The sequence below is a fragment of the Geotrypetes seraphini genome, chromosome 1 (genome assembly GCF_902459505.1).
Source record: "Geotrypetes seraphini chromosome 1, aGeoSer1.1, whole genome shotgun sequence".
In the NCBI taxonomy this organism is placed as follows: Eukaryota; Metazoa; Chordata; class Amphibia; order Gymnophiona; family Dermophiidae; genus Geotrypetes; species Geotrypetes seraphini.
Genome location: NC_047084.1, coordinates 486168440 through 486185525, shown reverse-complemented (window position 1 = coordinate 486185525; position 17086 = coordinate 486168440). Strand labels below are relative to the sequence as shown.

General features: G+C 42.2%; 1 protein-coding gene across 14 annotated transcripts in view; it reads right to left on the bottom strand.

Annotated features, from left to right (window-relative positions):
- The window catches only part of SUSD1 (sushi domain containing 1), a 236561-nt gene that overhangs the window by 80722 nt on the left and 138753 nt on the right, over positions 1-17086 (bottom strand). For 13 of the 14 annotated variants that reach the window (XM_033926260.1, XM_033926156.1, XM_033926166.1 and 10 more), the window contains 2 exons: positions 14420-14675; positions 6067-6106 (listed from right to left, as the gene is read on the bottom strand). In XM_033926260.1, the coding sequence (XP_033782151.1) occupies positions 6067-6106; positions 14420-14675 (296 nt within the window). The remainder of the gene's footprint in view (positions 1-6066; positions 6107-14419; positions 14676-17086) is intronic. The other variant, XM_033926222.1, reaches the window with a different exon arrangement.

Here is a 17086-nt window from a genome sequence, read left to right as displayed (position 1 = left end):
CTGAAAACCTAAGTGGCTGGTGGTCCTCCAGGACAGGGTTGGGAACCACTGGTCTAGGCCATGCTGCTGATGGTTCTGCCCTTCAGAAACAGGAAATCTTTGTCAGAAGGGAGCAAGACCAGCAATGCCAACAGATGTGTGGCCCAGATAGAAGCTCCACACTTCTATCTATCACTGTTTTTTTTCTGGATGCAGTAGAGGTAGGGGGTAAGAAACCAGGGCAGGGGATGGAAGAAAGATACTGGACCAGAGTGCAGAGATACCTGGTGTGGTCCATCCCAAAGAGTGAGAGTGAAGATGAATGAGTGAGGTTTATCTCATGGTGCATTCATGGCATGGGCGTTAGAATGGGGGAGGTCACAGAAGCCATGGCCTCACCAAAGACTGGCAGTCACCGGTCAGTTCCCACCCACCAACCCCTTCTCCCGCCACTGTACTTTTAAATCTTCGAGCAGCCACCACTCAGCATCATTGAGCAGGTCTGCTCCGAAACTCTTCATTCTACTACCGGGGCAGTGGCTTCCTGAAGATTTAAAAGTACAGCGCTGGGAGGAGATGGGTGGAGGTGTCGAGAGCTGATGAGAGGCTGTGACGCAGGATTCTGCTGACTAGGGAAGAGCCCTTGGGCTCCCCCTAAACAAAACAGCATTCTGCTGCCTATGATTCAGGATATAATGTTGACATGGTGGTGAAGGCACACCATCAAAAGCGCGCAGGACTTTGGCGTCCCGACAATCCCACGGCAACATTTGAGCACAGGACATATGCGCACCGCCGCTTCCGCCACTTTGAAGCCTTCCCACTAGCGCTGTGAGAGGTGTGTGTGGGGGAACCCCACTAGTACATTTACAAGTCTTCGTGCTCCCGTTTTCGCTGTTCGGGAGTTTTCAGTATAGTGGGGGAGTTCCCACACACACACCCCCAATGGGAGCGCGAGGACTTGTAAATGTTGTGCGGGGGTTCCCTTCCACATACCCTCTCAGAGTGCTAATGGAAAGACCTCAAAGAGGCAGAAGCGGCAATGCGCATATGTCCTGCGTGCAAATGTTGCTGTGGGATTGTCGGCGCGCCAAAGTCACCTATCACTGGTCACCAGTGGTGAAAGGAATAAGGTTTGGGGAAGAGGCTGCTGGCTACTTTTATTGACAAGTGATGCCTTCATGTGAATCCAACAATGAATTTCTATGTTATGAATAACATGTTATATATTTTAAACTCGACAAAGCCAACACTTTACCAACACTACACCCCACACGCATATCTATGGAAACAATTCAGCTAGATTTAAAGTCTCCTCAAGAGGCGGTGACGGGCATTTTAAATATAACATTTTGGGGAAAACATCCAAAAATCCAGTAGAGAAAAACAGTCATTTTCAAACCAGAGAAAATGTTTGACATTTTGTTTTGAAAATTACCATTTCTTAAAGGTGTCTTTGCGTCTGTCTTTACGAAGGAGGACACCTCAACAATACCTGAAGTGGAGAAACTGTTTACAGGAGAAATAAAGGACAGCCTCACCACAGTTGAAGTGAACTTAGATCAGATATACTACCAGATCGACAAACTTAAAAGTGACAAATCCCCTGGACCGGATGAAATTCACCCGAGAGTCTTGAAGGAATTGAAGGTCGAAATCGGAGAGTTACTGCAAAAACTTGCAAACCTGTCAATCAGAACTGGTCAGATACCAGACGACTGGAGGAAAGCGAACGTCACGCCAATTTTCAAAAAAGGATCGAGAGGAGAACCGGGCAACTATAGACCTGTGAGTCTTACATCTGTCCCCGGCAAGATGATTGAATCACTGATCAAGGATAGCATAGTTCAGCACTTGGACACACATGACTTGATGAAACCCAGTCAACATGGATTCAGGAAAGGGAAATCGTGTTTGACGAATTTACTCCAATTCTTTGAGACCGTGAACGAGCAAATTGATAGTGGAAAGCCGGTGGACATAATATACTTGGACTTCCAGAAAGCATTTGACAAAGTTCCACACAAAAGACTTCTTAGGAAACTACAAAGCCATGGCATAGAGGGAGATATACAAAGATGGATAGGCAAATGGCTGGAAAACAGGAAGCAGAGAGTGGGCATAAATGGGAAGTTCTCCGACTGGGAGAAAGTGACTAGTGGTGTACCCCAAGGCTCGGTACTTGGGCCGATCCTTTTTAATATTTATATCAATGACCTGGAAAACGGAACATCCAATGAGATCATCAAGTTTGCAGATGACACAAAACTCTGCCGGGCAATCAGATCGCAGGAGGACAGTGAGGAACTCCAGAGCAATTTGTGTCGGTTAGAAAAATGGGCGGAGAAATGGCAGATGAAGTTCAACGTGGAGAAATGCAAGGTAATGCATTTAGGCAGTAAAAATAAGGAATACGAGTACAGAATGTCAGGTGCAACTCTGGGAAAAAGTGAACAAGAAAGGGATCTGGGTGTACTGATAGATAGGACCCTGAAGCCGTCGGCACAATGCGCGGCAGCGGCAAATAAGGCAAATAGAATGTTGGGCATGATAAAGAAAGGAATCTCGAGTAGATCGGAGAAAGTTATAATGCCGCTTTATAGGGCAATGGTCAGACCCCACTTGGAATACTGCGTCCAACATTGGTCTCCCTACTTAAAGAAGGATATAAAACTGCTGGAGAGGGTGCAGAGACGAGCAACTAAACTAGTGAAGGGTATGGAGAAACTGGAATATGAGGATCGACTTAAAACACTGGGATTGTTCTCCCTTGAGAAAAGGAGACTGCGTGGGGATATGATTGAAACCTTCAAAATACTGAAAGGAATCGACAAAATAGAGCAGAAAAAACTATTTACATTGTCCAATTTGACACGGACAAGAGGACATGAAATGAAGCTAAGGGGGGGCAAGTTCAGGACTAATATCAGGAAGTTCTGCTTCACACAGAGAGTGGTTGACAACTTTACTAATCCAGTAGATCAGAGAATTTATAAATTAAAAACATCTACCTCGTGTGAATCTAGGGGGGTTATTTATGCAATCCAGTGTCCTTGCAAAAAACTCTATATAGGACAAACGTCCCGATTGTTCAAAACACGAATAATTGAGCATAGATCTTGCCTGAACAATAGAAAACTAGAAGCTCCTATGGTGCAACATTGCTTAGACACCAATCATTCCTTTATGGATATGCGATGTTGGGTCATTGAACAGTTGGTCCCATCCAAGAAAGGGGGTGACTTTAAGACACTGTTGCGACAGCGGGAACAAAAATGGGTGTTTAGATTAAAATCTATCATTCCTACAGGGTTAAATGCCAAAATTGAATGGCGCGCCTTTTTTTGAACTTGTTCCGCCTCCTTAATCATGATTGGTTAAACCTGAGTTTTTGCCTTCTTTTTAAATCCTGCCCACAACGCCGAGCCGCCATTCTGTTTTATAGAATCTGTAGAGCGGTAGCTTATGTTACATGTAAGTAATAAGATGTTATTCCTTCCTTTTTTTAACAACACTGAAATGAATGGAATTATACTTACATGTTTATTTGATTTTTAGTTCTAGAGACTTCCCCTGATGCAGCAATAGCGAAACAGGGCCTGTCGGGAGTCTTAATGGATGAAAATTAATATGATAATCCTATGTTATCTAACTGGATTCTTGTCTCACCTGGAGAATCGTGACTTTAAGAGATAAGTTTTTTTCTTACTACTAGTCCTTTTGATTCTAACTAATAGTCGTTTTTCTAGTAGTATGTAGTGGAGTTTTTCTGACCCGGGATGTTTTCTCCTATGCTGCTTTAAGTTGTGTACGGCAGACATAGAGACCTCTTGATGAGGAAACTGAGGTCTTTTCTCCAAATAACTACATCTACTTATCTCTAGACTGTACTTCTCCATAGTAGTGAGCATTTATTGGAATACTTTTTTGTGGTGTGGCTATAAAATAAGCCAGGTGTATACCTAGCAGGGCCTCCGCGTGTGCGGATCGCCGGACTTGATGGACCGAAGGTCTGATCCGGAGATGGCGCTTCTTATGTTCTTATGTGTTTGTTTACAGTGTCAGTGGCTTAGGAAAGTGGGGAGGGGGAGAAAAGACTGCCCTGAGCGCCGTCTTGGCAGGGGCACCGTCACCTCTCCTCACTGCCCACCCACCTCTTCAAAACTTTGTCAGTGCAAAGTATCTCTTAGCTGCTATTTGCGCTGTCTTTGGCTCTGGGTCTGATATCACTTCCTGGTTGCAGGACCAGGAAGTGACGTCAGAGGGAGAGCTGAGACTGAAATAAAAAAAAGGCCCAAATGCCATTTTGGGATGTTTTTCTCTTTTGAAAATGAGCTCCAGTGTTTCTTAATTTAAACCTGTCAGACATAAGTCTTATAATGACAACCATCTCAACACACATCAGATCCTGCAAAAATCTTCTAAAACCCCATCCAATATTATAACAAACTAAAACTATATTAAAGTTTTGATGTCCTCTTAGTAAGGCCAATAAACAATCCCTCCACGGCAAAACACTATTCACAAACTTGTACAAAAACCATGGGCTCTTTTTATCAAGCCGCGCTAGCGGGGTTAACACGCGCAACGTTTCATCACGCTCTAACCCCCGCGCTGGCCAAAAACTACCACCTGCTCAAGAGGAGGCGGTAGCAGCTAGTGCGGCCGACGGTTTAACGCACGCTATTACGTGTGTTAAACCGCTAGCGCGGCTTGATAAAAGGAGCCCCATATTTAGAACCTTACCATACTATAACAGTACTAACACCCCAGACTCAAAGAGCGACAACCTTATCTATGAAAAGGCAGTACTGTAAATATTACACTGGACCCTAAAACACCAATCCATCATCCAGTGAGAAAATAGAACCAAGGGGACAGTTATAGATCTCTACATAGAAACTACACACCAGCAGAATACCACACCTTGGTAACACAGATCGACCTCAACAAATGAAACAAGAGACCACAGATCAGAAACAGTTGAAGGTAAAAGTCTGAATTGGAACCTTGGAAAGTCAGGCTCTGCTTACAGCCATCAGAGTGACATAGAAACTGAAATACAAGATATCAACGATGACTCAGACATTAATTATGGTGGAGCCCCTAAAATATTTTTTCATACACCGAGGAACTCTCAGTTTATGTATATTCATACAAACAGATTCCACAATCTAATTTCTTGTGGAACCCAGTTTGGGAATCACTCCTCTATCCATTAAGCTACTCCTCCACTCCATTGATATTGCTCGCTTCTTTGCTTTTTTTTTTTTTTTTTTTCAGAGGATTAATGGCACAGAATCTTAGTTTAAAAGGTGTCCCCTTTGCTGCTTTAGGGTAGACTGCAAAAAGTGGATTACACAGATACATTTTTAGTGTGTCCCAATCTCGTGAAGGTGACATGGCAGCTAAGAGCCTGTGTTATAAGTCATTGTGAAATTGTCTCCCACTGACCTAGAGCTACACTGGAAAGGTAGTGGCAAGAAATTATAGAAGAAACAAGGACTATATGAATTAGGGCCACAGTTCCAGACACTTCTTATTCAGCTGCTTTGTTACAAGAAAACACCTGGTACAGTATGCAGATGACAGATACACAGACTGATTCTACTTCTCCCAGACATGAAACATTAGACTTTGGTCTAGATGCAAGTGGGAATTCATCTGTGATGAATAAGCCAAACATTTCTCACATCAGACACTGCAAGTTGCTAATTCTGACTGCTCTTGTGCCCTGGTAGCTGCCACAGCTGTGCCTGACTGCAGACTGGCCTCCTGGGGACTTGCTTACGGAATGCACACAGGGCATCTGACACCTGTCGTTCCAAACATCTTCCACCCCACCCTAAATGTCAAATGCATATAAGAGCTGAACAAAAAAAAAAAAAAAGATTTGGTACTGGCATCAAATGTACTGTATAGATACACTGGGCCAAACAAAAGTATTCACAACAAATGTTTCACTCATTCTCCGAGTGATAGTTCCTCTCTGGTCCATGATGTATATCAAACAAAACAATACCTGCTGTACAATGTACCCACAGTAATGTCATCAGACAGAGCTCATTCTGATAATCACACACGCACCTTTGATTTGTGCCCAACTCACACAAGACTGTGCTCTGACCTGTACAGGAAAAGAAGACTAAATCAAGATCACTTCAAATTCACCATACATAATTACACTGTAAAAAAAAGGGGGGGGGGAAATCACATTTGAAAAACAGAAAAAAGATGTATGCTAATTTCACATATATCTAATTTAATAGCAAAAATGCATTCACTCTAAGGGAACTATTCCAAGTTTCCAAGTTTATTAATATTTGATTGATCGCTTATTACAAACTAAGCGATGAACAATTTATTTAAAATAAATAGAATTTTAGAAGTATTACAATAAGTTGGGTTCTAATACAAACAGACAAAACAGACTGACATGATACATAAGGGAGGAAAGAAAACGGGAGGGAATAGTTACAATATTTAATCTTTTTCATAATCTAAAGAAGAAGAAGAGGGGGCAGGAAAGAAGAAGAAGAGGGGGCAGGTCGATATTCAAAGCTAATAGGTCGATATTCAAAGCAATTTAATTGGTCAGGAACGGCTCCTGGACAGTTAAATTGCCTGTTCGGGGTTGTTCATTTTCAGCGGCACTTAACTGGTTAGTGCCACTGAAAATGACCAGTTAGCACCGAGCTCAAAACCAGCTATTCTGAGAGCATTAGGAGGCAGCGTCAGCAGTTGGATAATTTGCATAGTCTGTCCTATCTTTATATGGTAACCCAAAGCCAGTTAAGTGCCGAGTATTGCATTTAACCAGCTGTGCATTAGCCAGCACCACAAACTTGGAAATTCAATGCTGAAATCCCAGACATAGCCCGGCACTGAATTACCAGGAATGATGATAGCAGCAGTCAAGATGTTGAGTGCCGCTGGCTGAGTATTGACCCCTAAGTGGTTAATGCAGGATTAGCGCACACTAAAAGGCAAATTCTATATAGTCTGCCTAAAGTTAGGCACCTACATCTGTGCATTTAGCTGATGTAGACACCTAACTTAATTGTTTAATAAACCCTGATAATTGACAATTAGCATCTCATAATTCATGTAAATTGTACTTAATTGGATGCTAGGTGCTTAGAGAATGACACATGTCATCCTTTAAGAAGAGAGATAAGAATCAGAGTATGAAATGGCACAGCCTCTGACCTTCAAGCCTTGCATTGAAGAATGCTGGTGTAGAAGGACTGAGGTTGAGATAGACACTAAAGAATGACACCGGATGGTTAGAACATGAGACCATAAGCGTTGCCATACTGGGACTGACCGAAGCTCCATCAAGCCCAGTATCCTGTTTCCAACAGAAGCCAACCCAGGTCCCAAGTCCCTGGCAGAAACCCAAAGAGTAGCAACATTCCAGAGCTGAGATTGTGATGTCATAATGCCTCATTCCATCAATGCCTATAAGCCAGCCTCATCAGTGATGTCACAATGGCTTCATTATCCTATACTTGGCTCAAATAACAATCAGAGTATGAATGGGCCCAGGCACTGACCCTCAAGCCTTGCACTGAATAATGCTAGTGTAGAAGGACTGAGGTTGAGATAGTCACTAAAGAATGACATGAGATGGTTTCCTATTGTTATCCGTAGGGATGGGGACAAATTCTGTCCCCGTGTCATTCTCTGTCTTGCTCTAGTTGGTAGGCGCCTACCCAATGCAACCCCAAACCCCCTGACACTGTCCGTTGAAAGAGGGATGCCCGCTCCTTCCTGCTGCCAACGCCATCAGTCCCCTGAACCCCTGACACTCCTGACATCCCGCCCCGCATCCAATTGCCAGGAGGGATGTCCACTATCTCCTGACCCCAGCCCCGTCAATCCCCCTAACCCTAGACACACTGCAACACCCATCCGACATTCTACATTTCCCAACACCCACCCAACACTCCCCAACACCCATCCTCACTCCCCAACACACCCCTAGACACTAACCCAACATTTCCCAAAATACCCCGACACTCCCCTACACCTCAACATCCCCCCTGATACTTCCTGACCCCCCCATATCTTTAGATGATGGCCATCAAGAGGGATGCCCACTCCCTCCTGCTGGTAGGCCCGCCTCTTCCAAAATGGTGGGCCTTCCCCTTCCCAGTGCATTCTGGGATACACCAGGGAGGGGCCTAAGGCTCCAACTGGCCCACATAAAACAAGATCATTAAGTTAAGATATACCGAAATTAGAACATTATTAGAATCTTCAATGTAAATTGGGAGAATCTAACAATTATTTCTGAAACAGCAGCGTTTTTAAGGATTTACAAAAATTATGAAGAGAGGGTAAGATTCTAATTTCAGAGGGTAGATCATTCCAAATTTTTATAAAGGAACAAGAAATATAGCTTAATGTTTTAATTCCTTTAAAAGAGGGGAAAACAAGTTTATATCTTTGAGAAGTTCTTGAGTGTAACGACCGTAGGGAATTAAAAGAAACGGAGACCAACAGAGAAAAAACCCAAATGAACAATTTTGAATATAATATTAGCACATTGAAACTGAATCTTCAAATAAACCGGAAGCCAGTAAAGAGTCCTCAAAAGGGGAGAAATGTAATATTTTCTTTTCCTAAAGATCAATTTGGTCGCTGTATTTTGTATAAGTTGTAACCTTTTCAGATTGCTTTTACTAAGACTAATGAAAAGAGAATTTGCATAATCTAACTATGCAAGTACAATAGCCTGTACCAATATGGTAAAATGTTGTTGATGAAAAAGATGTCGGATCTTTCTTAACATAGGCAGCCTTCACTTTGTGCATCTCTTCTAGCATTACAAGTGTTGCTGCTCCACCATCAGGGCAACCATAGCAATTCAGCATTGCTCCTGAGAAGTTACAGAGCAAAGTTTAATAAAGAAGATCATGTGTCTTTTTTATGACATTCATATTGAGTCATGAAAGCACAACTGCGGATCATGAGCTGCCCTTATGACCCAGCAATCAACATCAAAATGCTGAAGCAAGGACTCAAGGGAAAGTAGGAAAGTCACACTGCATGCAATTGCTTGTTTGTCCTATCTCAGGACACACCTTGTTATGCTCAAGGAATGCACTACACAATAAGGAAACAGATTCTTCTTGTAAGGGATACATAGAATGAAGGGAAATTAGTATATTCAAAATAGAGTAAGAGAGAGTGACAGAGAAAGCAAAGGAAAACACAGCAGCATGGAGTACGATACTGAGCTCATGAAATTCTTTACAATCTTATGTGTGTGTTATGTGTCTGGCTCATGGAATTTTTTAAAATCCTCTACATGTATATCTTTGCACACATCTCTGTTTTGTCTGTACATGTGTATCTCTGATTTTATGTTTATGTTTTGTGTTTGTGTATCAGCTAGTAGGTATGTGTATGCATACATTTGTATGTGTTTAGTCTTTGCATGCAGGCCTTTCAAAGACTGACAGAAGCCTGGGACTGGTCAAAGTCAATTAGGAGGCCCGCCTAGAGTCTTGGATCTCATAATTTTAAAAAAATGAAAACAGATATAAAAACAGTTGAGGGAGATTTTTTTGCCTAATACATATAATTTATTCAAATTAAAATATAATTTGCTTAACTAAAAGTTGCATATTCTGATCCTTAGAATTACAGTATTTGCAATAAAAAAATGTGCTTGCTAAAATGCTTTCCTGGCTTGGTGGGGCAGTTTGCAGGGTCACAAGGCAATTGACCCTTTCATTCCATATGTATTTTTCATACAGTTCTTCATTGTCAGTTTAATTTCCATCCTATAAATTCACATAGAATTTTTCTTTTTTCAACCATCTTTATTTTCTCTTCTTTATTAATTTCCAGGTACTTTAGTTAGATTGTGAGCCTTCGGGGACAGTAAGGGAATTTTTTAAGTACCTTCTTACTTCTCATTTATAATCTTAATGTATATTTTCTTCAAACCGCTTAGAACCTAACGGATGTAGCGGTATATAAGAAATAAATAAATTACATTACATAGTTTTTGTGGTGGTGCTGCAGTTTGTGCGGAGCAATCGTTTTAAGGGTAGTGGCAATTTAGGGGTGTTAGGAAAGTAGAGAACAGGGAGAGGCAGATTGAAAGGAGCAATTTCCTAACTACTATGTCTTACTGTATACATTTCTATGCCACTGAAGCTGGAACTCCTCCCACTGAAATGCAATGGGCCATTTGTTTGTATACTTGTTTGCTTTTGGGCAGGGAAAGCTTATTTTTTTTCAGAACACCCAATCCAATTTGGCCAGTTTTTAACATAATTTGTCTTTTTACTATTCTTTTCCCACATGCCAAATTTTATTACATTCCATTACATATTTGGAGAATTACACTGACAGATAGGTGGACAGACAGACAGACAATCTCAACCCCTTTTCTTTAATTCTTTCCAACTTCCCATGGGTTGGAAAGCATAAATATTTAACAGACTTTTTTCTTTTGTGTTACCCACCATATGTGTTTTTCCCTAAATGTTTCTTCTCTTTCTTTAAAGATTGTAGTTCATCCCCTCACCTTTTGTACCAGTTATTTATTAGTACGTATATATTTTGTATTTAATTGTCTAAAACTGTTCTGTTTTGTCCCTTATTTTTAAAATGTTCTACGCATTGAAGTATTAGACATTGCGTGTACAACAAACCTTAATAAAACTTGAAACTTGACTCACAGTACTAGTTTTAGGGGGGGAAGTTATCAACATGGACTACATTGCATAAAATGGGACCCTGTGCTAAGACAGCACAACTTGTGGTAAAATAACCTCTCAATGATAGCTCAGGTTGAACCCTACCCCCACCCCACCCTTTACCATCTTTGCCTCCAACTGTTGTCAGACTGATATTTAAAGATATTAAATGTCAAAATGTACAGCACTATGTATGCATTTCAGCGCTCTAGAAGTGATAAATAGTAGTAGTAGTTCTACTTCCTACCCACATGCTGAATTTTGGCTATACTTTTCTGCTGCCACTTATTATAAGCAGTCTTTATGGTTATATAGGGATCCTTTACATTCATCACTAAAGAATATACTGTATCTGCTTTGAACACCACATATTTTGGTGTAATAAGGAGTCAGTATGATCTATTTGTAAGCTCACCCCTTTGCTAGTCTGCAAAAATGGATAGTGTTATAATTAATATAAAGACCCCCTAATGTTCTCCATGTAAGCAAGAGGAAAAGAGAAGTTTTTCTCTCACTTTCTGTAGCATACCGAATGATAATGTTACAGTAAGCACAGTAAGATTTATTTCAATCGTACTCAAATGAAACAATGCCAGTCATTGGAAATTCTACAAAGGCAACCATAGGAGTAGCTGGAAAAATAAGACAGGGGTGTACAGATCCTCCCCTTTCTAGAAGATTTAAGGAGGGGGAAGCAGGTCTAAAGCTTCATTTTTAATTTCTTTAAAATCCTAAGGCTGAGAAATGGGGACGAGTGAAAGTTTCCCAGTGAAGTAAAAGATTGCTCTGACTCGCAGGAAGCAAAGCTTCTTATCTTTGTATTTGATCTTTAGTAAGTTCCATTTCTGGATTGCCAAAGGATCTGGAATACCACAACAGTTTACACTTTTTCCTCCGTATTCACTGTGATAGGGGATTAACAGAACCGTAAATACAGAAAAACGTGAATAAATTTTTCATATGTTATTCGCTGTTTTCTATTAAAAACCATTGTGAATATGGTGAAACCGTGAATAACATGGTGGGAGACCTAGCCTGTTCCTGAATGAGAGGCAACACACGGTGAAGAAAGTTTCGGGAATTAGCGATTTTCTCTGTAAACACTTTGAATCAGCAATTTCTCTATGCAAGCTGATGTAATTTGGTGGGAGGAGCCAAAAAAACGTGAATAATCGAAACCGTGAATGCTGAAACTACGAATATGGAGGGAGAAGTGTACTATGTATACTGTATACACCTTGTCTTGGGAAGAACAGCAAGATTCAATTCCAAACAGGCACAGAAAAGCAGGATTCTGTCCTGCTAAGCAGTGAAGCAGAATCATTGGAAAATAGATACCAAGGAGTGTCCTAAGAGACACAGGAGGCAGGCACTGCAAATGCAAGGGGAGGGAAACCACTTGGAAGACTGAAGAATGTGCAAATGAAACAAGGTTCTGTTTTCGCTAGACTGCTCAAGTAACGATTTTTGTTAACAGCAAAATTTTGTGCAGAATACCAGTGTGATGAATACATCTGAAATCCAAGACAGTAAATCCCAAGGGCCTTAAACAACTTTCCCCCACTCCTGATTAATCTACAGCCCCATTTCACAATGAGACCCAGGAAGATACACGCACAAAAAAAATAGCTTCACACAGCTAATAATCATGATTCTTGAATATTTATTCTATCCTTTGTTATCACATCTACTGGCATAGGAGAGAACATTTTCGTAGAATGACCTCCATGCAGCCTCCTACAAGATGAATCCCTGATATGTGTAAATGTAAGGAATACTAACACTTACCTACCTGTGTCTGTGCCAGAAGGGCACCTACAAACTTCTGCAAACACAAACTTAACAAAGCACATATTTACAAGGGGGGCATATACTTGAGCATTGCCAATGTCATGCATGTAACTTACAGACACCCCCTCCCCCATATATCCCAACCCACGAGCAAATTCCTGTTATTTGTGAGATATTGCTAAAACTGTTCCATTTACAGTAATAGCCCAACACCTATTTTACCTTGAGAATAATAGTTAAAACCAATGTGCAATTGTAAATAATTGAAACACTCATGTCAGATTTATCTTTCTATGTATGATAATTGTCCTACGACTGCAAGAAATCTGTTCTCATTCTACTCTCATTCATACTATGTATGTAAACTTGTAACCCATTCTGGGCTTTTTTGGGAGGATGGGCTATAAAATCAAATAAATAAATATATACTACGCACACCTCTGCTATACTTACCCCCTCTTTGGATCTTTTCCAGATAAGCCCCGCCACTAATGGAAAAAGTGCCCGCGTCGAAAGTTAAGCCCTGCCACCTTTTGCCAGCGCACGCAACCTTAACCAGTGAAGTTCTCAGCACAATGCCCCCACAACGTGGCGCGATGTGTATAAAGTAAAGTGGGGGGTTCCCCCCACGACCCCCCGTCGGAGCACCCAAAAAAGATTATAAAAAAGAGGATATGAAACTTAACATTATAAAAAATAGGATAAACTGTCGACCATTTTTTTTAAGGGCTCCTACAGGGGGGCGCCTCTTTTTTATAATCTTTTTGGGTGGCGGGGGTTAACTTTTTGGCGGGGCTTATCTGGAAAAGATCCCCCTCTTTTACTAAGGTGCACTAGCCAATTTAGTGCACGATAAAATGGCTAGCGTGGCTTAGTAAAAAAAAACAAAACCCTTTATTCCAGCCGATACTGGAAGCTCTGTTTCCCACAGCAGGGCTAAGAGACTTATTAGGGATATGGGAATCTCAATTAACACTAGGCAGGAAAAACAATACTACAATCTTCACAATCACTTTAATCCTCTTCTATCGAGGGGAAGGTTCAAAAACGTGGACAAAAATCATCAAAAAACAAAAGCAGATTCCTTTGGAATCAATTGTCACAAGTCCACAAATACAAAATATCAGTAATTCCAATGGGGCGTTGGCACAACATCTCACTCCAACAAATGGCTGCCCTATGGAGTGAGATGTTGTGCTAATGTCCCTGATGGCGCTTTTAGCAAAAGCAAAAGGGGGTCTCTCCCATTGGGATTGCTGATATTTTGTATTTGTGGACTTGTGACTGTTGATTCCAAAAGGATTTTGAAAATGGAGTAAGTAGCAGTTAACTCATGGTGGAAGACTTCCAAGATAAGTGACTTTTGTTTAAAGCTTGCTATCTGCTTGGGATAATTCATCAGCAGTTGCAGCTTTGGAGATTTAAGAGTGTCTGGGTTTTTTTTTAATTTTGCTGCATTTCTGAAATTGTTATTGCTTTTTGTTGCAGCTGTGGACATGCAAGAGTGACTGTTTGGCGTACTTTATTTTGCTGTATTTCAGAAACTGTCACTTTGTTTTTTGGACTGCTTTTGTTTTTGATGATTTTTGTCCACATTTATGAACTTATATCTACATCTTTTGACCTATATTTGCCTTTGCCAGGTGCTGTCTTCCTATCGTTGGGAAGAGTTTTGCTATATGTACACACACACAGGTGGATTTTTTTTTTCTGACTGATGATGACTAGTAGGTTTACTGGCTTTCAGCTTTGGCTGCCAGTTTAAGCTCCTCATAGAAGAAGTGAGGTCTTTTTTCTCCACCGTGTGTGGTGTTACCTTTCTTACCTTCCCCTCGATAGAAGAGGATTAAAGTGATTGTGAAGATTGTGAATATGGGAATCTCCCTTTTCTGGGAAAAAAAAACCCCACTTCAGAAAAGTAACCATTTTACCTTGTCCCACTCGCTTACAATTCTCAGTATCACACAGTAATCTTTTCCTTGTCTCAAGGGAGCATTGTAAAATGCCCCGTAGTACTGCCTGTCGCCAAGAGAGAACTCCATGTTATCAGTCACATCTTCAGGCTGGAATTCTGCTGCCAAATATCCCACAAATTTGGGGACGTTGCTGAAGAAGGATATGTCTGTCAAAGAGTCGCACATAAACATATTCTGTGAGTCCCAGAGCAGCACAACAACCTGGTAGGAGCTGAAATGAAAATGAAAGAACAATCATCAAGACCAAAGCTAACTCAGTCAGCTTCTTCAACATTTTTTTAAAATTATATTCATAGATCTACTTGAGGCAATCATGCTAATTAAGGACTAATAATGTAAAAGTATTAGTCCCATATTTATTGTATATATCAAACCAGGTCATGGCATAACTGTAAAGATAAGCTTCAAACACCAACACTGGAAGCCCCCTGGTTTTGAAAATAAAATACCGTATTTTTTGCTCTATAAGATGCACTTTTTCCCCAAAAAAAGTGGGTGGAAAAAAGGGTGTGTCCTATGGAGCGAATACCCAAACCAACCAACCCCCCTCCCATTACCTTAGTTAGATCAGGGTTTATCGTGCGCTGCCTGCCACCGCTGCTGCTGCTACTCGTCGCCTGCCGCCGCAAGTAGAGGAAAGGAAAGGCTAAGTGGGTGCAGCGATTGCACACTGCCAGCCCAGAAGCCTTACCTCCAACGTCAATTCTGACATCGGACAGAAGGTCCGGTCCTTCCCAGCAATTCATTCTGTGCCGGCTCCCCGCTCGTCCCTCGCTCTTGGGATTCAACGAGGCCATGGCTTGCTGTGCCACGCTGACGAGTTCGACCCACTGCTGAGCCAGGCATCTCCCTCCCCCCCCCTGCCGCCGCTGCTTCGTCCAGCCTGGAGCACTCGCCCTTCGGCGACGTGTCTTCACAGTGGCAGCAGCGGGAGGTAATTAAATCCAGCAAGCGGGCGGGCAGGCTTGGGGGAAGAGGGAAAGAGGACAAAGGCTGGAAGGCAGTGAGGGGAACATAGGAGGGAGGGAGGAAGGGACAATTGTTGGGCTTGAGGAAGGGGGAGAGGACGAAGGCTAGAAGGCAGTGAGGGGAAAATAGGAGGGAGGGAGGACAAAGGCTAGAAAGCAGTGAGGGGAACATAGGAGGGAGGGAGGAGGACAAAGGCTGGAAGACAGTGAGGGGAACATAGGAGGGAGGGAGGAGGACAAAGGCTGAAAGACAGTGAGGGGAACATAGGAGGGAGGGAGGGAGGAAGGGACAATTGTTAGGCCTGAGGAAGGAGGGAGAGGACAAAGGCTGGAAGGCTGTGAGGGGAACATAGGAGGGAGGGAGGAAGACAAAGGCTGGAAGGCAGTGAGGGGAACATAGGAGGGAGGGAGGAAGGGACAATTGTTAGGCCTGAGGAAGGGAGAGGACAAAGGTTGGAAGGCAGTGATGGGAACATAGGAGGGAGGGAGTGAAGGAGGGAGAAAGGGACAATTGTTGGGCCTGAGAAAGGAAAGAAAGAAAGAAAGAAAGAAATCACCAGACAACCGGGGGGAGGGGGGAGGAAGAGGACAAAGGCTGGAAGGCATTGAAGGGGACATAGAAGGGAGGGCGGAAGGATCAACTGTTAGGCCTGAGGAAGGAAAGAATGAAATCACCAGACAACAAAGGTAGGAAAAATGATTTTATTTTCAATTTAGTGATCAAAATGTGTCAGTTTTGAGAATTTATAACTGCTGTCTATATTTTGCACTATATTTGTCTATTTTTCTATAGTTGTTACTGAGGTGACATTGCATATTTTAAAAAGTCATCTGCCTTGACATCTGTGCCCTGTCCCTGCCCGCCCTGTCCCGGCCTACCAATAGACTACCAGAGGGGGGACAGGGGACAGGGTACAGAGTCTGGTAGGGAGAGGGGGGAAAGTGTGCAGAGCCTGGCAAGGAGTGTGGGGTTGGGTGCAGGGCCTGGCAGAGAGAAGTTGGTTTAGAATTTTTTTTTCTTGTTTTCCTCCTCTAAATCTAGGGTGCATCTTATGGTCAGGTGCGTCTTATGGAGCAAAAAATATGGTAATTCAAAGGCAGCCTTTGGAAGGAATTTACTCTCTTCACTTCCAGTGCGACCTATCCAAGGTTCATGTAGAGAGTACAGGATCAAGCCATTGCTCAGTCTTCTTCTGGGTTTGATACTCATTTGGCTCTTTATACCGTGTATTCCCATACTTATTGATAGTACTAGTATTTAAGCCCTTTACATTAATGGGTGCTAGAATAGATGTGTAGACTTAGGCATTTCTTTCTTTCTTTCTCTATCTGTCTTTCTTTCTGCCTCTCTCCCTGGCCCCCTGTCTGTCTGTCTTTCTTTCTTTCTCCTTGGCCGCTATCTGTCTGTCTTTCTTTCTTTCTGTCTCTCTCCTTGGCCGCTATCGGTCTGTCTTTCTGTCTTTCTCCTTGACTGCTGTCTTTCTTTCTTTCTTTCTGTCTTTCTCCTTGACCGCTTTGTCTGTCTGTCTGTCTTTCTGTCTCTCTCCTTAGTTTCTCTCAAAGTCCCTCCTCGAGGGCCGCAATTCAGTCGGGTTTTCAGGGTTTCCCCAATGAATATGCATGAGATCTATTTGCATGCACTGCTTTCATTGTA